The sequence below is a fragment of the Staurois parvus genome, unplaced genomic scaffold (assembly GCF_062004578.1).
Source record: "Staurois parvus isolate SC_StPar_1 unplaced genomic scaffold, SC_StPar_1.0 ptg000106l, whole genome shotgun sequence".
Taxonomy (NCBI): Eukaryota; Metazoa; Chordata; class Amphibia; order Anura; family Ranidae; genus Staurois; species Staurois parvus.
In genome coordinates, this window is record NW_028317902.1 from 4,750,986 (window position 1) to 4,775,576 (window position 24,591).

The following is a 24,591-nucleotide window of genomic DNA, read 5'->3' on the forward strand; positions in this document are numbered from 1 at the left end:
CTGGGGCCGGTCACGTGTCCCACAAGACTTCAGGGAGGGAGGGTAGGGGGACAACTTCCACTTCCGATCGCCTAGGCGATCGCAGCGGAAGTGGGAGCAGGTACATGAAAAATTTGGTGCCAATCCTTAATGGGGAGCGGGGGACCAATCTTTAAAGCAGAACTTCCCTTTTTGGGTGTAACGCCGCTTTAGCCCCTCCCTCCCTCAACTGTTCACTGTAAACATACAAAAAAGAACATAAGACCGCTGTCACCCAACACCAAAGTTCCAAGCCTTCCCTCTTCCATTTACTTCCAAGGGGGTCCTTTTTCGAGGGCCCATGTCACTGACTGTGTGATGTAAACACTTCCTACTGGCTGTCTAGCAGCAGGGTCCTTTCATGATTCAGAAGAGGAATGACTTCAGTGTAATGGGTCTGTAGGGGACCGGTGGCTTTGGTGCATCTGCAATTCTGAATTAGCAGTCACCTGCCCCCAGAAACAGCAGTGATAAGGGAGCTAGAAGGAGAACTTAATTGAGTATATCTTGCTTCAATGGAAAACTGCAACATACATTGCCCAAACTGAGGCATTAATCACAGGATTTGCGGGTAACTCATTAAATAGTTGGTGTCAAAGCACATAATATACAATCAGAAAGAGATTTCACCAATTTAACCTGCATTGGAGCTGTGCCAGGAAACAAACTTTGCTGTACAAAAAAAGAACAATTAGAAGGACTACAGTTTGCCGTTTAACATATGGGAAAAAGACCAGGACTTCTGGAACAATTTGCTCTGGGCTGATGAATCAAAGAGAGTTGCTTGGCTACCTTAACACTGGATATGTTTGGCATTTCAGAAGAACCCTCTCATACCAACTTTGAAGCATGGTGGTAGAAATGTTCTAGTTTGGGGTTGCTTAATGCTTTAAGGCCTGAGCAGCCTGCAGTTACTGATTAAACTATGAATTCACCATGTCAAAGAGTGCTTGACGAGAATGTGAGGCTATCTACTCTAAAGGTAAACTTCAACCACTAATTTATTTTTCAACACGATAATGATCAAACGCACACTGTCAAATCCACCAAGAAATGGCTCAAAAAGAAGAAATAGAGTGTTATGAACTTGACTAGTCAAAGTCCTGATTTGGATCACATAGTATTTTTTTTTTGGGGGGGGGGCATTCACTACATCCCAAAGAAGTTCAAGGACTTTTTTTGGGAGCTGAGCGTGGTGTGTTTTTACCACAGCTTTTGTTTGCACAGCAAATGCAAGCCTGGATGGAAGGACAATGCAAGCAGGATGTGCATTTGAAGGTATAGTGAAATTGCACACTCACCAGATGCACATTGAATATGCGCATATAAATATATCCAACAAGGTCCACTCTAGGGAACGGGATATGCCGAGCGTGTGGTAATCCTCTTTCAGGGTATTAAACAGAACAGCAGAAAAACCTTTGGACTGGGTAAGTGGTCAGCTCATCCAGAGGTCCCCTTTAAGGATGGATGGGTCTGCAGCCTGTGTGACAGGGATTCCCTCCTCTGGCTGCTTGATATGGGCCAGGCTCTGTAATTCAATAGTTCCATAAAGGAGCCAAACAAGAGGTGCCCATAGCGCAGTAATTTTGAAAAGGTAGTATTTATTCCATGGAAAAACGTAAATATAAGCAACAGTAATGCAGAGTTAATGCAGCACTGACCAAAAACAAAAATGGCTGCCGGACCTTCACATTGACAGGACTAATCTGTGTACCACATGAGCACATAGCCAGTCTGTGGAAGCCAGAATTATTGTTGGTTGGTAGGGGATCAAATACTTCTTGTGCTCACTGAACTGCAACTCAATTTATAACATTTGTATCAGGTGTTTTTCTGGATTTTTGGTTGATATGCAGACTCTAGCATTTAAAATACACCTATGATAAAAATTAAAGACCCTTAATTTTTTTGTAAGTGGGCAAACTCACAAAATATGCAGGGGATCAAATAAGTATTTCCATACTGTATGTATATATATATATATATATTTTTTTTTTTTTAAATAGGCACCAGGGATGGTACTTACATTGAATGAAAAGTGCCCCTTGCACTGGGGACTGCTATGTTTGTTGAAACCGTCATTCCTCTCCTACCACCAGATCACATCTGTGTGGGTTAATACAAGCTGCTGGACCTGTCACAGATACTCGTCAAAAGTACTGTCCCTGCTGATTTTCAAATTAAAATGTTTAACTAATCTTCAAAGTTAAAGTATATTACCTTTATCTGTAGACCTTGTTTAAAAGGACTAATGTTTGCCTGTTCAAATATGTTGAAAAGGAAACAAATTTCTCTGGGGTATACTTACTTATTCACATGACTATACATACATACATATATACACTGTACAATAAGGCTACCTGATAAGTTGCTGCATCAAGATTTGACAGTGCAACATACAGAAGGTTATTTTGCAGGGTGTAGATCCCAGAAGGTATGGCAAGCTTTAGGGTCTCCATGGGTTTATTGATAATTTCATCATGAATGACTCGATTCAAGGCTCTCAAATTACAACCTACAAAACAAACCAACATCAACAAATGATACAAGCAACTTCAAAGGGTTTTCGCATATTTCAGTCCAGTTTGTCGACATTTGTTACTTCACTTTATGCATCTTTACCTCTCCTTATTCTACCATACAGAAAAAGTCTGATGAAAAGGTATGTGCAGATATCACTGATCACCAATCTGTGAAGTCCTTATAAAGGATATTAAAGCCCAAAAAACATTTAAAGTGGAACTAAAGGTTTATTTAAAAATTGCTGGCAGATAGCCTTTTATCGCAGAACAGACAATCCCTGGAATTTATAAGACTGTACAGACAAATTCTGTAAAAGTGTCTTACATGTGTTCTATAAGTGGCACAGCGTGTGCCAAATTCATGAACCTGTCTGGAACTAGTACATGAATTTGATGTACTGAACCACTTTTAGAATGCTAGCGAGACTTTCACAAAATCTGCCTGTGCCAGGGTCTTTTTATGTACACCAAAAAGGAGTTGGTCTTAATTAACTCCACTTTTGTGAAAGTGTCGCAGGTGCTTCTTGAATTTGGTGCAACACATTAACAAAAGGGATATGAAGTCCTAAAAGTTGTACATCGTGGCAAAACCCTGTGAGGAAGTGTATGACAGTCTCACCCCGGGCTGAGGATGTCATATACTTCTTCACAGGGTTCTGTTGTGATGTGCAACTTTTAGGACTTCCTTTTCCTATTGAATGTTTTGAGCTGGAAAGATCTCTGTCATTGTTGGCACTCCTAGAGATTTGTCATGCAAGAAAGCCTGGTGGATCCTTGAGCAGGACCTGTAGTTTTTGTTGTAGGTCACATTAACAAGTGGGATTAAAGCCATAAAAGTGACACAGCAACTTTTTTTTTTTTTTTTTTTAATTCCCTCAATGTCTCTTCTGCAATAAAAGGTCCTTTACTGCCTGCCAACAGTCTTCTTAGTATTGTACACTGAGCTGCGCATGCCCAGCTCAATGTACAAGCTCAGCCTCACGTCAGTAACAGAGCTGAACTGTCAGTCAAATGAAAAACAAACTGCAGTACATTTCTGCAATATATGTAAATTTACCTGTTTTCCCCTTTTAATCACTTCCCACCAACCTTACGCATAAATGCAGCCTCTAAGTGGGTGGGCTTTAATGTAGAGTGACCGCATATATGCATCTATAGATAAAAGGTTTCCGATGCTGACAGCGCTCAATGCACACTCCAAGCACAGTAACTAAAGGGGTTAAAGAGTTTGTGAGCACAGAAAAATATAGTAACATCACACAGCGCTGCATTTTCTTTATATATACAGAAAAATTCCCGTTGATCTACCAGAAATGCACTCAGCACCTAATGCCCGTTGTGGCACATTTCTGTTTCAGATGCACCCTAATATTATTGCTATGGACTTTTTGGATTCATATGAATTTTATTAAGCACCAGTACTTCATATCACTGAGAGAGGTTATATATGTATGATTCTGCACTATTTGTTTTAATGGCCACTGAATTAATTTGAGGTTTATCCGTACTATATACAGTGTGCATGGTTTTATTGATTTTATATGCATTTTATTTACATGCAGCCAGAGGGTTATGCATTAAATGAATTTAGCTGTGAGCGCTGTCTTTTCTGAGTGTTTTATGTTTAATCCAAATACAGTTGCTTGTTTAGGGGAGGGGATTGTAGATTAGCAAACACAGAATTTTGGAGTGTGCTTTCATAATACTTATGTTTCCTCTTAATAGTGCCACAATCTTTCCAGCGTTCCCTAAACTGGTTGTAAGTCACCTCAAGCTTATGGGTGCCCTAAAACTGGTTTCACATGGCAATATCAGCTGTTCGTTTCAGCAAATCTACCTGTTCCTGTCATTATCTCTAGTCAACACATGTAAAAAATGTATCTTGATGCAGGTGATTTTCTTTTAATATGCACACAAGTTAATATCATATTGTATAGAACAATAGACTTAAGGAGCAATTCCTTTTCCTTTGGGATTAAAAACCGAAAGGACGATCACAGATGTAAACTGTAAAGGTGCCTTTACACAGGCATAGAGGTCATAGTAATTCATGCCCATGATAATGCTCCTTTCCAGCAAACATCTGTGGATTGTTAAAGCAATCAGAGGTTGTCAGCAAACCTTTATTTGTCTCTGTAAGTGAAAGGTTCTGGTAAGACACGTTACAGCAGTCACGCAGTCAGGGAATCTACGTAATAATTTGCAAGCCCTTGCTCGTTAAATGTTGACATTGTTTTGCTATTGGTTAAGGGCAATTTGTTTAAGGCTATGCTCATTTGTTTACATTATACGTGTTTGCAGCTAATCATGTATTCCAAGGTCTACAGCCTTTTACTTACCACATGGCAAATTCCTTGTGTATATTTGTTTAACAAATTTGATCAAGCCCTTGAGAGAAGTAACCAAAAATGGATGTCTGCATGGGGAACAGGAGAACTGGCATGGAACTGACATGAAGTAAAACACATGACTTGGAAAGCTGTAGTATATGTGATTGTCTTTCCTGCAACCAGGGATTGCAAAAAAGGGGGAAAGAAAAAAAAAAAAAGCCACAAACGTCAAAGTGTTTCAGTCATACTGGCCTTATTCATGACTGACATACTCTAAAATCACTGATTAAACAGTGCATATTAATTAAGGGCGTGATTTAAAAAAAAATAAAAAAAATTATCCCTTGCAGTGGAGCACTGCAAGGGTTAATTACTCGTTTATGCTTAGGGAAACAGTAAGGGTCCATTCACATCAGCTGATGGTGTGTGGTGAAGGCAGTGCTGATTCATCAATCCTGGCACATTGCATTGTTGACGTTTTTTTCTTAAACCACAAGCCTACTGGGCACTTTCACCCCCTTCCTGCCCAGGCCAATTTCCAGCTTTCAGCGCTGTTGCACTTTGAATGACAATTGCGCGGTCATGCAACACTGTTCCCATATGAAATTTTTATCATTTTTTGTGACAGATAGAACTTTATTTTGGTGGTATTTAATCACCACTGGGTTTTTTATTTTTTCCTAAACAAACCAAGAACCACTGAAAATTTAGAAAAAAAAATTTTAGTTTTTGTTATAAAATTTTGTAAATAAGTGATTTTACTCCTTCACTGATGTGTGCTAATGAGGCTGCAGTGATGGGCACTGATAGGCTGCACTGATAGGTGGCACTGATGAGACACTTGTAGGTGGCACTGGTGAGCATTGACAGGCATCACTGATATATGGCACTGATAGGCGGCACTGACTGGCACTGTTAGGCGGCACTGACTGGCACTGATAAGAAGCACTGACTGGCAGCACTGATTGGCATTGATAGGTGGCACTGACTGGCACTGATGGGTGACACGGAAAGGCAGCTCAGATGGGCACTGATATGTGGCATTGATGTGCACTGGTAGGCACTGATATATGGCATTGATGTGGCACTGTTGAGCACTGACTGCTGGCACTGATGGACACTGACAGGTGGCATTGCTGGGGCTACACTGATCATCAGGGCACACTGATCATCAGTGCTCTGAAGATCTGTGTACATGTCCCCTCCGCAGAATGCCGATTACTGGCTCTCCTCTCGAGCTGTCAGCGTGACAGCTCGAGAAGAGAGAAATGCCGATAACTGGCATTTCCCGGTTTACATGTGATCAGCTGTGATTGGACACAGCTGATCACATGACCGAGCCGACATCTTTGGCTCTTTCCGTGGATCGGTGATCCACTGTGTCCCAGGGACACAGCGCGCCGCGGAGCGCCGCGCGCTCCGGGAGCCACACCTTCGCGGTAAGAATGGGAGGACGTCATATGACGTCCTCCCAGAACGAGAGAGGCAGCTTGCGTCCGTCATATTACTATATGGCAGGCAGGAGGTGGTTAAAGTAAGGCAGGCCACACTTTTTTCAGCCCACACCACTGCAACACAGTGTTGTGAACTGGTCAAAATGGATTTAAGGCATCTTGTCTTGCAGTGGGAGTGTGCACTGTGTGTGAATCTATCCTTAAAAGGAGATTTTATTACCGTGCTCCTCCCTGCAGCTAGACTAATTCCTACAGCTTCTGCACCTCCACACTCCACCGGTCTAGAGTCCTAAAGTCATCAGGACCACAGCAGGGTCCATAGCCCTGCACTGGGCATGAAGACACAGAGTGAAAGTCAACCACCTGATCGCAGGGGAGTGCCACCCACCAGAGTCCCCTAGACACAATGAGAAATTAACCTTTGCAATGCAGGCACAGCCCAACAGGAAGGGATCTTTTTTTTATCTGCTCGGAGTTGGGCATCAAACGTCTAGAAAGGATGAAGGTGTACCACCTCACCAAAGAAAGGATGAAGGCAATGGATCCCAAGAATTTCTGAAGCTTTAGTGGAACTCTGTGGGGAAGAGATTCCTCCCTGATACTGTATGTTATTGTCATGTCTTTGTCTATGTATTCTAATCATTAGCTTTTTGTTCTATCATATTATGTGGAAAACTCCAAAAAAGTATTGTATTTTTCGCTCCATAAGACGCACTTTTTTCCCCCCAAACAGGGGGGGGGGGGAAATGTCAGTGCATCTTATGGAGCGAAAATAAAGCGGCCGGTCCGGTATTTCCGCCGCCACCATGTCAGAATACCAGGCCGGCCGCTCAGCTGTTCTCTGATGCAGGACCTTACCTGTTCCTCGGTCCAGCGCTGCGCAGTCTTCCCGCGCCAGCATCTGTGACAGACAGGTGTCCACTGCGCATGCGTGAGAAGTGCTGCGCTTTGTGAATGGTCCGGCGTCTTCTGGGACACATGACAGGTCCCAGAAGATGCCGGGCCATTCACAAAGTGCAGTGCTTCTCGCGCATGTGCAGTGGGCACCCGGCTGTCACAGCCAGGTGCGCACAGTACAGGGAGCACACCTCCGCGGAAGTGGGAGCGGGTACCTGTCAAATTCTGGTACCCGCTCCCCCTCCCTCCCTAAAGGTCCGCAGTCTCTGGTCATCCCCTGTACTGTCTACAGTCTCTTGGTCATCCCCTGTACTGTCTGCAGTCTCTTGGTCATCCCCTGTACTGTCTGCAGTCTCTTGGTCATCCCCTGTACTGTCTGCAGTCTCTTGGTCATCCCCTGTACTGTGTCCACAGTCTCTGGTCATCTCCTGTACTGTGTCCGCAGTCTCTGGTTATCTCCTGTACTGTGTCCGCAGTCTCTGGTCATCTCCTGTACTGTGTCCGCAGTCTCTGGTCATCCCCTGTACTGTGTCCACAGTCTCTGGTCATCTCCTGTACTGTGTCCACAGTCTCTGGTCATCTCCTGTACTGTGTCCGCAGTCTCTGGTCATCTCCTGTACTGTGTCCGCAGTCTCTGGTCATCTCCTGTACTGTGTCCGCAGTCTCTGGTCATCTCCTGTACTGTGTCCGCAGTCTCTGGTCATCTCCTGTACTGTGTCCGCAGTCTCTGGTCATCTCCTGTACTATGTCTGCAGTCCATATTTTTTTTTCTTGCTTTTCTCCTCTAAAACCTATGCGCGTCTTATGGTCAGGTGCATCTTATGGAGCCAAAAATACGGTATATATGAAAAGAAAAAAAAAAAAAAAAAGGATGAATCAGTGGTCTTACTGTTGTCCTTGTAGACCAAAAAGATGCATGCTACAATCTTCAGCAGCTCAGCAGCCACTACAGCAGTAGAAGACAAGTACCGGGGACCCTCCTCCTTAAGCGTGCGGGAGTAGCGCATAGTGAGAACCAGGCTGGTAGTCTGAAACACCAGGATGCCTAAAGAGATATACTTCAGATGGGATGTCATTGTGCTATCTGGACAGACCTACAAGCAAGGAAAAACACAATGTTGTAAGAAATGTCTCACTGGGACAATAAATACAATGATTTGCAGAAGACTGCCAAAACCATACATATAACATTATCTGTAGCATACAGAGAACATATTAGAATGTAAGCAAACAACGCTACTAAATTCAGATCCAGTAGTAGGGTGGTGCCACCCGGCCCAAACAGTCTCTTGAAATGGCAGGCTTACGGGGTTTAGGTGAAGCTCCCCCTTCTTCAGAGCTAAACAGAACAGTAGGAGTGCCCCCCAAAAAGCGCAAGCCTTCAAATTCAATTTGAGACCGTTTGGGTCAGGTGGTACAGCCCTACTGCTAGATCTGAATATTTTGGTGTGGTTTGATTGCGTTCTAACACATCTGTATGTTTTTGGCATTTGGTTTCAAGAAAGGTCATTGGTAATGCACTAGGCGCTTGTGCCCTCCTCTTTGTATTACAGTTTTCTGTCAAGATTCCCCTGTCTGAGGAGGACTGCATCAGTGGAGCATTCCAGTTATAGATTACTGTGGAGATTATCATTTGACATGTAGATGCGACCATGCTTATGAGTGCTGGAGAGTTTTGAACATATATTTCTTTTCAGTTACCAGAGTATTTTGTGCAAGATTTTGGCACATCACCAATGTTTTGAATTATTTACTGCAAGACTTTTCTCCAAAATCCAGGCAGGCAGTGATGCATTATCACGCGGAAGAAAATTAAACTCACAGAAGTTCAAAGAATGTTACAAGATCAATAAATGCTGAACATACGTTAATAGGGAAGGTTGATAACACTGACATCAGATAAAGAATCCAGTTAAAAAAAAAAAACAAAGAAAAGAGAAAAAAAAAAAAAACGGAAAACTGAAATAAAACAGGCAGAAGCAGATATACTGGAAATACTAGAAAAACCTGCGTACGTTAGTTGACAGTTTTTTTGACAGTTATTTTTCTGGCAATGCAAATGTAAAAGTAAATCAGACATACATTTTTTTTTCTTCTTAGCTACATGGAGAGTCAATTTCTTTGAAGTAGTTCCTAGTGAATAAACAAAATACCCAAACTGATTTGTGGCACAGGAACCTGAAGCACAGCTTAGTATTTCAGAAAATCAGCCCAGTGCTATCACTTAGGAATAAGTATAGTCCTCGGCCCTGTGTAAGCTTGGGCTAGAGCAGTGTTTCTCAACTCCAGTCCTCATGGACCCCCAACAGGTCATGTTTTCAGGATTTCCCTCAGATGAAACGGCTGTGGTAATTACTAAGGCAGTGAAACTGATCAAATCACCTGTGCAAAATAATGGAAATCCTGAAAACATGACCTGTTGGGGGTCCATGAGGACTGGAGTTGAGAAACACTGGGCTAGAGCAACCCAGATTTTACACGTTTGTCTTTCTCTCCTCTCAGCGCTGAATGGCATGGCATGGAGCAAAAGAAAGATAATCTGTAATGCTACAAGCTCAACACGGTTCAGTGCTGTTAGCACTCAGGCCTGACCGACAGCTCTGATACGGTCATTCAGAGTGGTTCTCGATCATGTGATCACTCTTTCAGCTATTACACAGTAATCACATTCAGGGGGCAGACTTCATTCACACAAAAAAAAAAAAAGCCTTTGCCCTCTTGCGCTAGTGGTCACTGGAACATTGCCCCCTTGCGCTGGTGGTCAGTGGAACATTGCCCCCTTGCGCTGGTGGTCAGTGGAACATTGCCCCCTTGCGCTGGTGGTCAGTGGAACATTGCCCCCTTGCGCTGGTGGTCAGTGGAACATTGCCCCCTTGCGCTGCTGGTCAGTGGAACATTGCCCCCTTGCGCTGCTGGTCAGTGGAACATTGCCCCCTTGCGCTGCTGGTCAGTGGAACATTGCCCCCTTGCGCTGCTGGTCAGTGGAACATTGCCCCCTTGCGCTGCTGGTCAGTGGAACATTGCCCCCTTGCGCTGCTGGTCAGTGGAACATTGCCCCCTTGCGCTGCTGGTCAGTGGAACATTGCCCCCTTGCGCTGCTGGTCAGTGGAACATTGCCCCCTTGCGCTGGTGGTCAGCGGAACATTGCCCCCTTGCGCTGGTGGTCAGCGGAACATTGCCCCCTTGCGCTGGTGGTCAGTGGAACATTGCCCCCTTGTGCTGGTGGTCAGTGGAACATTGCCCCTTGCGCTGATGGTCAGTGGAACATTGCCCCTTGCGCTGGTGGTCAGTGGAACATTGCCCCCTTGCGCTGGTGGTCAGTGGAACATTGCCCCCTTGCGCTGGTGGTCAGTGGAACATTGCCCCCTTGCGCTGGTGGTCAGTGGAACATTGCCCCTTGCGCTAGTGGTCAGTGGAACATTGCCCCCTTGCGCTGGTGGTCAGTGGAACATTGCCCCCTGCGCTGGTGGTCAGTGGAACATTGCCCCTTGCGCTGGTGGTCAGTGGAACATTGCCCCCTTGCGCTGGTGGTCAGTGGAACATTGCCCCCTTGCGCTGCTGGTCTGCATATTCAAGGTTAAATTGCAGTGTTGGCACTTTGCGATAAATAAGTGGGATTTGGGTTGCAGTTTGGGCACTCAGTCTCTAAAAGGTTCGCCATCACTGGCCTATAATAATAAAACAGAGTATTATTAAAACAGTGTATCAAATAAAAACTGTATACATCACAGATCGCAACTTGTCATGCGATTTGACAGTTCCAAATCGAATGACAAGTCGCACCCTATTCTTGGCAATGGGACTGTTGAAATCTGTGCGACTTCATCGGAGTCGCACCAATTTTGAAAATAGTTCCTGTGCTATTTTTGACAATTTCAGGTATGACTTGCATAGACATCTGTGCATGAAGTCACACAGATGTGAGGCAGGTCACACCAAAGTTCGTACTGCAAGGGTGTGGAAATTTTTGAAAAAACTACTTGTCCAAAGGACAAAATCGGTGCCCCAATCTAATTGTCCTGATTAAAAAAAAAAAAAAAAAAAAACATTTTTAACCAAACTATATTTAAATCTGAGGTGCTTTAAGTAATGCCTGGGGCTTTTAAAAACAAAAGGGGCTCTATGGCGACCTAAACATTTAATATTTTTAACATTGCACTGTACAACTCCTCCTCCCCTCCCTGCCTGTCCCCAGCACCCGGGGGCTATCAGGGAGGGTAAAGACCTTGCAGTGTAATGAGCACTGATTGGGTGCTTGTCAGGAAAGGTGAGTGTCCGGCTTATCCTTTATCTCTTTTGCTGCCAGAGCAGTTTTTGGATTTTTTGCACATATTTAAAAAATTATTTAAGGCCTGAAGATTTCAGAAAATATATAATGTTTTGGAGTTTTATGTAATCACAGACCCTAGAGAATAAAATAGCGGTAGTTCCAATTTTTTATGTTACACGATATTATCACAAAGGTCTTGGAAACGCAACATTTCATAAAAAAAAACTTAAGTTAATTTTAGGGCACACAAAGCAATAAATTATCCAATTTTTTTTGTAAAATATGAAAGGCGAGGTTGCATGGAGCAAATAGATATCCACCATATGAAACCTTAAATTTGCGTGCGCTTGTGAAATGGCAACAAACTTTAGTACTCTATATTTTCTATAGGCGACGCTATTAAAGCCCCTGACAGGTCATCAGTTTAGCGTTACGGAGGAGGTTGGTGCTAGAATTATTGCTCTCATTCTGTTGTGTGCGGTGATATGTAACACGTGTATCGCAATTGTTGTTTTCATACGCAGGCGCCCCAGAGCATGCTTTTACGTTTGTACATGCGTACATATGTTGGGGTGGGGGGCCTTGAAACATTTTTGGGGATTTAAATGTTTGGGCCTCTTTAATTTTTTAAAAATAGAAAAAAAAACAGTTTTTTTTTTCATCACATAGGGGACAAAAACTCCCCTATGTGGTGATTTTTGGTGACAGTTTCTGTTTTTCGAGACATCCAGGATCTAAAAGACTAGATCTAATAATGCAGTGCACATCGAACTGCATTACATGCTTTGTCAACGGGGACCAGGACATGACGTCACATCACTTCCGGGTCAGGACAAGAAGGGGAGCAGATGGGGCTGGTAACACAGTGGGCTGTGTGGAAACATTTGGGCGGCAGCGCTGCCTTCCGAATGCTTCCACCTGACAGGTGAGCCCTGCTGCTTGCCCGCAGCAGGGCTAAAGCTAAGAAAGAAAAAAAAAAATACCTGCCCTGCGCGGTCGATATGAATTGAACATCTCTGTACTGACCTGTGGTTTTAAAATGGCGCTGCTTCAAGTGAAGTAGTGCGATTTCAAAGTCATATTCAGTGTGATCCAGGGCTAAGGCACATTTGGTGGGACTGCCTGAAAGCAAAAAAAAGTTTTGAAACTGGGTCTACCAAATAATCAACACCAGGGATAGGCAACTTTAGAGAGGTGGGGATCTACCTGAACACCATGGGAGAAATCAAAGATATCCGGACACAAAGTTCCCCCCCTCACCGTCTAATTTAACCACTTTCCGTCCGGCCCACGTACATAAACGGCCAGACTGGAGCAGAGCCGGAGCAGGTTGACGTTTCTAAATGTCACCTGCATTCACTACCTGTGCACACTCCCTGGGAGCGCGTGGCACCACGATCCGGTGCTCACTGTGTCCGAACACCGATCGCTGTACGGGACCTCTGTGTTAGGTCCCGATTCATGTGATCACTGATTGGCCAATCAGTGATCACATGCATAGTAGTAAATAAGATGTCACTTCCTGACATCATTGCTTACTACTTGTGAATTCTGTGAATGATAACAGAGGTCACATGGCACAAGGCTATTCACAACAGCCTTGTACCATGTGACAAGCTGTGACCAATCACAGGAAAAACACATTTTTTCAAAATTTTTGGACTTTTTCATTTAATTTAGCAAAAAATAAAAATCCCAGTGGTGATTAATACCACCCAAATAAAGTTTTATCTGTCTCCAAAAAATGCTAAAAAATTCATATGGGTACTGTGTTGCATGACCGCGCAATTATCTTTCAAAGTGTGATAGCACTGAAAGCTGAAAATTGGCCTGGACTGGAAGGGGGTGAAAGTGTCCGGACTTAAAGTGGTTAAAATCTATTTCACTTATCGTTTCCTTACCACCTGCCAAACATGCTCTGATCGCTTTTAGAGGAGCAGCAGCGCCTGTACTGCACTTGTGAATGAGCCCTTAGTTGTATTTGGCTTTGGCACCCTTAGAGATCATTCACACATGAGGTTGAGGATGGGGGGGGGGTGCTAAAACCCCGCGGTTGATTGCCTGCCAATCTTGACTCATTGAAGTAAATGGGGCCACTCTGCAAGCGCTCCAACTGCGTGCTTGCCCTGGGTCCAAGGGGTTAACACAGGTGGTGAGGATGCATTACAACCCCCCCACCCCCACCCCTCACTGCTTGCTTTAAAGCTTGCAGAGTGGCCTCATTCACCTTAGTGGGTCACGCTTGACAGGAACTACACCTGCCAAGCATAGCATCGTGTACAATGTAATTCCTACTGTGGCCACGACATATGTATACCACTGGCTACTGCAACTAAAGGCTGTCCGGTTTGGGGGGGAGGGGGGCTTAAAAACAGAGTTCAATTGTGGGGTTTTACAGCTACCCAAACCACAACTGTAAACAAGCCCTTACTTTTCTTAGCCCCCTATACTATTCCACCCTGCTTGTATAAGACACACTGACTTGAAGAATTTAATAACAGGAGAGAGGAAAGTCTACTTTAAGTACAAAGCAGAGCTCTCCTTTCTGTTTTCTGATGCCGCACTGGATTCTATTAGCAGTAAAAAGAGGCGGAGTGCAGTTGATATCACTCCGCCTAGGACTGCAGAGAACATATCAGCTAATGTGACCATCTGCACCCTCCGCAGCTACAATCAGAAAAAGTCCTATTGCCTATACAGGACTGCATGGTGTTTGGTGATCTGTGAACAGGGGAGTTGACAAGCTGAGGGTGCAAACTTCAGTCAACTGGTCACAATAAACAGGTAGATCACAATCAACAGGTTGCCAACCCTTGATCTACAGTACATGGTCATATGAAGGTCATTTTGTAAAGATCCCGATGAGGTGCTTTTAAATTAAAGAACCAAATGGAGTACGCTAATACCCAATTCAAGCTAGTCACACACATTTTCACAGCAGAAAACCCAGACTTGTTCCTTTCATAGAAGTCAAGCATCGGGTCTCATAAGTCATGATCTTGGGAAAAACTAACCGCAAGACAGAAATAATTTGATGAAACCATTCTGAAAGATAGGAACCATGGAACAAGTCTCAATGTGTTAGGACCCTTACATTTTAAACGGTTTATAAAGAATATAGAGTTTGAAATTTAAAAGTACCATTTTTGTGTTTGCAGATGACACCAAGCTATGTAGTGGCAAATCCTTACGCTATGTCTCCAACGTAATAAGCACTATTTAAAGGGGCAGCTAGGTGGCAAAAGAGGTTTAAAAAAGGGAGCTCTGGTCAGTTAAAAAAAAAAATAAATAAAAGTCAGCGGCTACAAACACTGTAGCTGCTGACTTTTAATTTATAGCCTGTTACCAGCCCAAGGATTCGGTGCGGTCAAGCCAGGTCTTCACTGATTTTTGAGCCCTTGGTATTGCCATCTTGCAAAGCTGAGAGAATAAAACAGCCATACAGTAAAGAAATACCAGCACATATTACACATTGTTAGGCACACAGTTAACCTTTTGATTGCCCCTAGATGTTAACCCATTCCCAGCCATTGCCACACACACACCTCAGCATTAATGAGTGCACCCCAACAGATTTGTCAGAAAACCTTTACTTTCCTTTCAGAATCAACATTTTCTATGGGACACTAAACTACAAAATACTCCCACAAATCGGGCCATTGATTGCAAATGTTAATTTGCACACAAATAACCATTTTTCCTAACAAATTCATTCAAGATCATGTTGTAAAAATAAATACACCCCAATGAAAGTCTTATGCAGGCCATAGATGGGGAAAAAAACGACCGATTTTTCTTTAAAAAAACGAAAAATCGGTCGTTCAATCGTCCGACGTTACCAGGAACGGTAAAATAGAAAAAAAAAAAACGTCCGATTTTCATCCCATCTACAGCCGTCAAAAAGTGTCTCTGCAGAGAGCTCCGCTATTTCTTTGACAGTTCTTTGACATTTATAGCGGCTGCAACATTGTATCTATTTGTATCCATTTCGGATACAGATGTTTTTATTCGGAAACAAATAGATACATTGTTGCAGCCGCTATAAATGTCAAAGAACTGTCAAAGAAATAGCGGAGCTCTCTGCAGAGATACTTTTTGACGGACTGGAATTCTTCCTGTTCTTCATCCTCTTCTTGTCTTCCTCTTGCAGGTCACTGCTCATGCGCAGATTTTTTATCGGTAAAAAGATTGGCCGATTTGCCCATCATTGCCACGAAAATCGGCCGATCGGCAAAATCGTCCGATTTTTTTCAAACTTTACCAATATAAAAAATCTGACAAAATACCGAAAAACGGCAGACCTATTAACCAACTAACAATTCAAAAATCGGCCGATTTTCGACCCATCTATGGCTTGCATTAGGAGCACAACAAAACCCTAATTAACAAGAATTCAACTACAGGTGAGTCTAATTATTCATTAAACAGGTGTACAGCAGACAGGTGATTATAAAAGGGCATTACTTAAAGAAAATCCCTTCCATTTCATGCTGGCAGCAATGGCACCACATGGAAGAGAAATGTCACAAGGCCCGAGAAAGAAAATAATTTCTTTACACAAAAAAGGTGAAGGCTAAAAGAAGATCAGCAAAGCTTTACTTATCAGTCAGAACACTGTAGCAAAAGTGATACAACATTTAACAAAGTTGGAACTGCAATCATTTCACAGAGACGTCCAGGCCATCCATAGAGGTTAACACCTAGACAGGATCATCTTCTAATGAGAAGGGTTGACGAAAATTGCCATGCTAGTTCACTTCGCAAGAAGAATTCCTTCAGCTCAGGTTTGTTACTTGGGACATAAATCGGCCCCTTACCGATAGCCGGTGGTACCCGCCTGGGATGCCCACTCTCCCCAATCCTTTTCGCCCTAGTAATCAAATCCCTAGCCCTTCTGATAAGAGCCAACCCGGATATACGAGGCCTAGAGGTTGGCGGGTCTCACCACAAACTTTGCCTTTTCGCAGACTATGTACTTCTTTTCACGACTTCGCCACTTACCTCCGTTCCGCCTCTACTTTGGCTCCTACACGATTTCGGCATTATCTCAAGTCTTCAAGTCAATCCCCAAAAATCTACAGTCCTGAATATTTCCCTCTCCCCTCAAGAGACCCTACATCTACAACAAGCTCTTCCCTTTTCGTGGCCCCACCATGCTATCCCATACCTAGGCATCAAGCTGACGGCCTCCATATCTGATCTATACTACGCTAACTACTTACCTATGCTCGCTCACCTCACTGGTCTAATGCACAACTGATCTTCTCTTCCACTGGCGGGGTTGTGTAGAATCACGGTGAAAATGTCCATTTTACCCAAGATCCTTTATCTCTTTAGAGTTCTCCCCATACCTGTCCCAGCTCATTATCTCCGCACGCTCCAGCTGGAAAGGCACACAGGCGACCAATCACCGGCGAGGAGGCGGAGCCAAGCGGCCCCGCGAAAATCGAGTGGCTGAACTGGAAGGAGCAGCCGCTCCTCTCCCCCACTGACACTAATGATGGGGCACTATTCCTCCTCCCCACTGACACCAATGATGGGGCACTATTCTCCCCACTGACACCAATGATGGGGCACTATTCCTCCTCCCCACTGACACCAATGATGGGGCAATATTCTCCCCACTGATACCAATGATGGGGCGCAATTCCTCCCACTGACACCAATGATGGGGCGCAATTCCTCCCACTGACACCAATGATGGAGCGCAATTCCTGCCACTAATACCAATGATGGGGCGCTATTCCTCCCACTGACACCAATGATGGGGCGCTATTCCTCCCACTGACACCAATGATGGGGCGCTATTCCTCCCACTGACACTAATGATGAAGCACTATTCCTCCTACTGATACCAATGATGGGGCACTATTCCTCCCACCGACACCAATGATGGGGCACTATTCCTCCCACCGACACCGATGATGGGACACTATTCCTCCCACTGACACTAATGATGGGACACTATTCCTCCCACTGACACCAATGATGGGGCACTATTCCTCCCACTGACTAATGATGGGGCACTATTCCTCCCACTAATACCAATGATGGGGCACTATTCCTCCCACTGACTAATGATGGGGCACTATTCCTCACACACTGACACTAATGATGGGGCACCTTCATTGGTGTCAGTGGGAGGAATAGTGTCCCATCATTGTTATCAGTGGGAGGAATAGTGCCCCATCATTGGTGTCAGTGGATGAAATAGTGCCCCATCATTGGTGTCAGTGGGAGGAGTAGTGCCTCATCATTGGTGTCAGTGGTAGGAATAGCACCCCATCATTGGAATACCATACTGAAATACCATACCATATTGAAATCAAATCTGATGTTTTTTCATTTTTATTTGGTGTGTGTTGGAAGAGGGGTAGTCTTATACGGCGAGTATAGCTCAAACCCTATATTTTAACAGGAAAAGTAGGGGGTCGTCTTATACGCCCAGTCGTCTTATACGCCGGAAAATACGGTATATTTCATTGTAACTTTTTTTTCTTCTTTTAAACCTGTCTCCTTATACAACTTGACCCCCTCCCTCACTCCATCACCTGTCCCATATGCAAATCTATGGATCACTGCCCCACTCTTTAACTATTTATTTACTGATCAAGTGAATGTGTCTAATTTTCTATCATCTACAGCTCAGATCTCACATTATTATACGATTGCATCTCACCACTAGTCTGATTGAATTCACAATTCCTGGTAAGTCCCGTTCCCTTACTTCTAATAATCTTTAGGGCCAGTTCACACTACATGTGTTTTAGTTGCTTTTTCGGCATCACAAAGAAGGTTGTATGGTTGTCAATGTCATAATTCACATCAGCACTTGCATTTTCAGTGCATTGCAGGTACTGTAAACAAAGCTGACCACGTTGCATTGTTTATGCACAGAACTGTACTGGAACGTGTTGAAACTCCCTTGAATGTACTAAAACGCACACGTCCCTAATTAAATTGAATAAAAAGAAAGTAGAAAAAACTAACTGGAAGGGATACAAAAATGCAATGCAATGTGTCCAAAACGCATCCAAAATGTACTGGAACACACTAAACATGCATGCCAAAAGGGCATGCAAAAAACGCATCAGAAACACATCTAGACTGTTTATATAGTGTGAACTGGCCCTTAGGACTTGTTCACACCATTGGTGGTGCAGAAACGCATGCAAGAACACACATTTTCCAGCACAGCAAAGAAACGCAATGCCCTTTGCAGATGTGCGCAGGTACCATGATGAAAATGTCATTGCACCTACACGCGTCTATTAAAAACAGACCCGTTCACAGCCACCAAAATGCATGGCACCACACTACTGTGCGGTTAGGTGCAACACACTTTTAAAATAACATGCCTGCAATATCTTTGCATGTTCCCACACGTCAGGCAGCCCATTGAAATTAATGAGCGGGGGAAAAAAAAAAAAAAAAGTAAAAAATGCCCCATTCACACAGGTCCTCTGGCCTGTACAGCATGAATGAGTGGGTCGTTCATGCGGCTAGAGCCACCTGTTACACTATGGGGACACAGCAGCTGTATGAACACAGGTTTTAATCAGACAGGTGTGAAGGCGTGGGGAAGTGGCCCTGATTGCTCACTGTCTGTGTTCAGGGCTGTACACCTGTACCCAAATGCTTGTCAAATTATGACCTGCAGCATTTCCATAGTGTAACATAGGGTGCCTGCAAACGGCGATAGCCACAAAAACAAACCACTGATTCCCACTCTACAGGCCACAGCACCCATGTGAATGAGCCCCAAGACCTCAATTACACTTACAGCTTTATTTATGAACTCAGTGCAGTTTTATCATTTAGATTTCACAGGAATATGGTTGGGATTATGTCCATTAATAATTTTTTTAGTGTATTTTTACCATAAATATAATTTGGATATTTTGTCTGGCGGTGGGGGGCTGTCAGGTATGCTGTATGGGGCCCCGTGATATCTAACAGTGGCCCTGGGTGTATGCTTGTGTCTGTGCCACCTGTATAGTTAGGAAGAACCGTGAACCTCTGCTATGTACCTCAATGGATCTAGGAATTGGACATGTTTTCAACTGAAAATACAACAATTATTAGTAACGTTTCCCCAGCAAATGAGGATCAGCTCCTTGGTGGAGAACAGCGATCTCGCCATGTCCAGATGTGGTCTGGAATTCCACAAAAGAGCAATTCACAAAACTCAAAAATAGACTTGCAAATTACCACTAAACTCTCCTAACTACACTCCCATCCACTAACACTCCCCACTAACACTTCCGGGTGTGTGCAAACGTCCTTCCGCAAATGTCATGGCGTATGTCCGGTATGACAGCTGCTCTAGCACCTCCTCCAACAGCCGTCTCAGCGTTTATTTGTGCACCATAGCAATTTTACATGTGGCTCCATTGTGTATATGACATTTGCAAATATATGTTTGCAGTTCTATTGTGGATTTGGCATTGGTGAATGTATGCTTGCAGCTATACTGTGTATATGACATTGGCAAATATATATTTGCCGGTAAAGGCCCAAAGTCAACATAAATTGGAGGCCCAATTTATTACTGTTAAGAGGATTGTAGAAAAAGAATAGCTAGCTGCACATTGAACATGACCTATTCATTGGTACATAACATGGTCTTGTGGTGCAATAGGGGGCTTTTGGTTAGTTTGGACATACTTGCATATAGCGCTGTCAATTTATGCAGGCTTTACATATATGTGGTAAATTCACATCAGTCCCTAACCCTCAAGGTGCGTACTAAGGTCCCTAACTTACATTCATACATATACTAGGGCCAATTTTGACAGGATCTAATTAACCTACCAGCATGTCTTTAGAGTGGGAGGAAACCGGAGTACCCAGAGGAAACACACACAGGCACAGGGAGAAAATGCAAACTCCAGGCAGGAGGTGCCATGGTTGGGATTCGAACCAACGACCCTAGTACTGCCAGGTGGAAGTCCTAACCATTTAGCCACTGTGCTACATTCAAATAGAACATGAAATAATCCCCCCAAAAAGTACATAGTCCAAATGTTTATTGATCAAATACACATTCCACATTTATTTGGACAGCAACAACAAGTAGGTACATTTAATATCTTGGTGAAAAAAAAAAAAAAGCAGGATGTTGCTAAAATAGAACGGTCCTGCTCATAAGAGCTTACAATCTAAAAGATTATACTTCTAATGAACTGTGCTTTCACAGGTTACAGCAGGAAACAAACAGTTAATATGAATCACTTAGGCTTATCCACAAAACAAGCTGCAGATCAAAATATCAATATAAAAATACACACATGCCAAAATAAAACCTACCACCTCCCCAAATCCCCCACACATACATTTCTCATCATGTTTGTCTGAAAACTGCATTTCATTCTAAATAAAGCAAACTTGGAAGAGCAGAGCAATTGACATGTTAGGATTACAATGCATAGATAATAAACACAGAATCATTGTACAATAACACACAAACACACTTTAGAAGGAAGAACATGCAAAACATTTACAGCCCACATCCAAACACAACGTGAATGTGGCCTGGGGCAATTCACCACAATATCTCTTCCTCCCCCAAACCACCACAGACAAGGACTTGCAGAAAATAATGTGGCCTGTACAAGCCAAAAATCAGCCACTACTGCATCTCTTTATATAAGGTAGGCCACACCCACCACTGTCATTCATTTGGTCAGAGAAAGTGTTTGCACCTGATTAATTCTCTTCCCACCTGCGTTAACCCTTGGTATACAGGTCCCACAAATCAGAGTAAGAAAGAAAGCCACAGTGAAGTGTACCTGTGTAGCATACAACAGTACATTGAACAGGGATGTAAAAGGGAACCCTACTGGCAACATTTCTTGGCCCTATGGGCACAATTCACTCCAGATTATCGCATGAGTTAAGGCAGTCACATGACCACATCTCGCATGCAATACTGAAAATGTCAATTCACTTTTGCTAGAATGCTGCATTTCCCATAAATCGGAAAAACACTCAGGAAATCAAACATAAAAAGGCCTTACACCCCGGTAACATCAAAGCCAATTTAGAAATTGTGCGACGTACAGTGAAGATGCTGATTTCCTTGCGATTTGCAAGACATCTGACACAGATATCTATGCAAATTGCCACAAAAGTAGTACATGTACTACTTTAGAAATCAGTGTCGGAAACGCACCCATGTGACTGCTATAATAGCAGACAATAGGGTGCGACTTGGCATATGATTTGCAAGTCACATGTCATGCAAATCGCATGCCAAGTCGCATCCAGGGTGCACAATTTCAGGTACGATTTGGGAATTGAAATTGTACCTGATATTCGATCTAATGAATGTGGATGTGAGTGTCTTAACATAAGTGATTTGTTGCAGCACAATTTCAAAAGTAGTTCTTGTCTAACCTTTTCAGCATTTTGCAGCGATTGCACATATAGACTACAATAGAAACCGCAATGCAAAACACAATTGAAAACGCAATAACTCGTAGGTAAATCTACAGAAAATACGGTGGAATTGCCAACAAAAAGCACAATTTTAAATTGCATCTAGTGTGAACCAAGCAGGCAATTCAACAAGGGAAATAAATCTTTGAAGGCATGCGGTATCTGCATGCTCGGATAAGGGTCTGTTATGGATTGGGGGGGGGGGGGGGGGGACTCCATGCCATTATTTTTTTTTATTTATTTTTTTTTAATCCTTTTCTCTCTCGCTCACTCTTCTCATGGTTTGGCAAACCTTACCAAGAGGGGGTAGAGTGCAAACCAGCATCATCCAATCAATCATTAGTCCAGGCCCTTATCTCATCCCATCGTTTCACATAAGGTGGAACTTTAAAGGTGTTTGAACAGACATGGCCTCATTCTAATTTACATTCTAGGGATCATTTAGACAGAAAGCAAAGATGCTGCCACCAGCACATGTATGTTATGGTAGTCACACGGAGATCATGCAAATTCATTGCTGTGGTTGGGATTCAACCCGACAACCCTAGCATTTTGAAGCAGCAGTGCTAACCACTAATCCACATAGCTGTTGAACACTAATTCCACCTGTATTTCTGTGTTGTGAATCAATCCTAGGTCCCTGGGCAAGGTCAGTGTAACTAGCCAGATATCTCCAATGTGACACAAATGTTGTGCTATGTTGCCAATTCAGATGTATGCTGGTTCTATGTATCCCAATACAAAGGTTTACAATACTAATACAGGCGTACCTCGGTTTACCAATGCCTCGGTTAACTTAATTTTCAGTTTACGAATGAAAATCCATTGAAAATAATGCCTCGGTTTACACAATTGTTAAAAAACATTTTTTGCAATACAAAGTGTATGTCGGCGCTGATTTTCAAATGCAAATGCCAGCATTTTTTTTGCTTCACTATAGTTCACAAGCTTAGAAGTCACTTTCCCCGAAGTTACAGAATACTTTGTATCTTTTAATAAACTCAAAGTAAACATTGTTTCCTTTAGGGATATAAATTCCAAGAAAACTTTCTCTTTTAGCTGGGGGAAGTGACAGCTGAATTTCTGAGCTATAGTGAAGAAAAAAAAAGGGAAAATTACATTTAAAAACCAGCATTATAGTAAATAAAAAACGGCATGGGGTCCCCCCTCCCATCCACACCAAGCCCTTCGGGTGTGGCATGGATATTAAGGGGTAACTCCACGCCGAAATTAAATAAAAAACAGCGTGTGGTTCCCTCCAAAATCCATACCAGACCCTTATCCGAGCGTGCAGCCCGGCAGGTCAGGAAAGGGGGTGGCGAGCGAGCGCCCCCTCCCCCCTCCTGAACCATACCAGGACACATGCCCTCAACATGGGGGGTGCTGTGGGGCAGGGGGGGATCCCCCCCCCCAAAGCACCTTGTCCCCATGTTGATGGGGACAAGGGCCTCTTCCGTTAGTGGGATAATTGGTCGGCCATTTTTCGGGATTTTGGCCCTTTTTTTCAATCGATAAATTTGGATAGAAATCGGCCGATTTTCGGGCCGTTAGTGGGTTAATTGGTCAGCCGTTCATTGGGATTTTGGCACTTTTTTATTGGTAATGCAGGCCATAGATGGGTCTAAAATCGGCCGATTTTTCGTCCGAGAAAAAAAACAGCCGATTTTCGCACCGTTAATGGGTTAATTGGTCGGCCGTTTTTCTGGATTTTGTCAGATTTTTTTGATCGGTAAAGTGGGAAAAAAAAAACCGGCCGATTTTAGCAGCAATGATGGGCAAATCAGCCGATATTTTTACCGATAAAAATTCTGTCCATGGGCCGTGACCTGCAAGAAAAAGAAGAAAATGAAAAAGAATAAGAAAAAGAATAAGAAAAAGAAAAATGCAGGCCATAGATGGGTCGAAAACTGTCTAAAAAAATAAATAAATAAAAAAAAAGAACGGTTGTTCAATCGGCCGACCTTACCACCAACGGTAAAAAAAAACAAAAAACAAAAAAAACAGCCGATTTTCGCCCCGTCTACGGCCGGCAAATATAATAGCAAAGTAAATACTTCTCTCCCTGCAAAGAGCTGCGCTATTATATTTGACATTAAAAAGTATAGAGGTTGCAACATTGTATCTATTTGTATCCGAAAAAACATCTATTCTGTGGGCTAAAAAGCAAGCGCCCACAGAGGACGTGTAACGGACAGTAGCACTCCACTGGTCAGGTGCCCCCAGAGCACGGAATCTAAGCCCCAGAGCACTTGTTCACCAGGGCCCCTGATGGTGGGGAAGGACTTGGAGCGCTCCGAGACCAGGTCGTGACTACTGGGTACACCCACCAGTGGTAGGGGTGTTCACCAGGGGCTCCCACAGGGAAGAGCCTGATATGAGGAGGTCGGGTGACCCCGATGGGATGGATGGATGGCTGAGCAGGTGCGAGGTCAGACAAGCCGGATCGGTAGCCGTGGGGACGGTGCGGTACAAAGCAGCGGGCAGAGAATAGTCGGGTCACACGCCAGGTCAGCAACAGAAGATCAGATCCAATAGGGGGCATCCAGGAGAGAGGTCAGGCAAGCCAAGGGTCAGAGCAGGAGAATACAGCGTGGTCAAGGACAATCTGGGTCAGCAACAATCAGGATACAGGTACACAGGTAACAGGGATTCAGAAA

The 24,591-nt window shown here is 43.6% G+C and overlaps 1 protein-coding gene across 3 annotated transcripts in view; it reads right to left on the bottom strand.

Annotated features, from left to right (window-relative positions):
- The window catches only part of SLC35A3 (solute carrier family 35 member A3), a 90,817-nt gene that overhangs the window by 21,121 nt on the left and 45,105 nt on the right, over positions 1-24,591 (bottom strand). For all 3 annotated transcript variants that reach the window (XM_089671509.1, XM_089671507.1, XM_089671508.1), the window contains 2 exons: positions 8,114-8,318; positions 2,382-2,536 (listed from right to left, as the gene is read on the bottom strand). In XM_089671509.1, coding sequence (XP_089527635.1) covers positions 2,382-2,536; positions 8,114-8,300 — 342 coding nt within the window. In that variant the 5' untranslated portion in view covers positions 8,301-8,318. The remainder of the gene's footprint in view (positions 1-2,381; positions 2,537-8,113; positions 8,319-24,591) is intronic.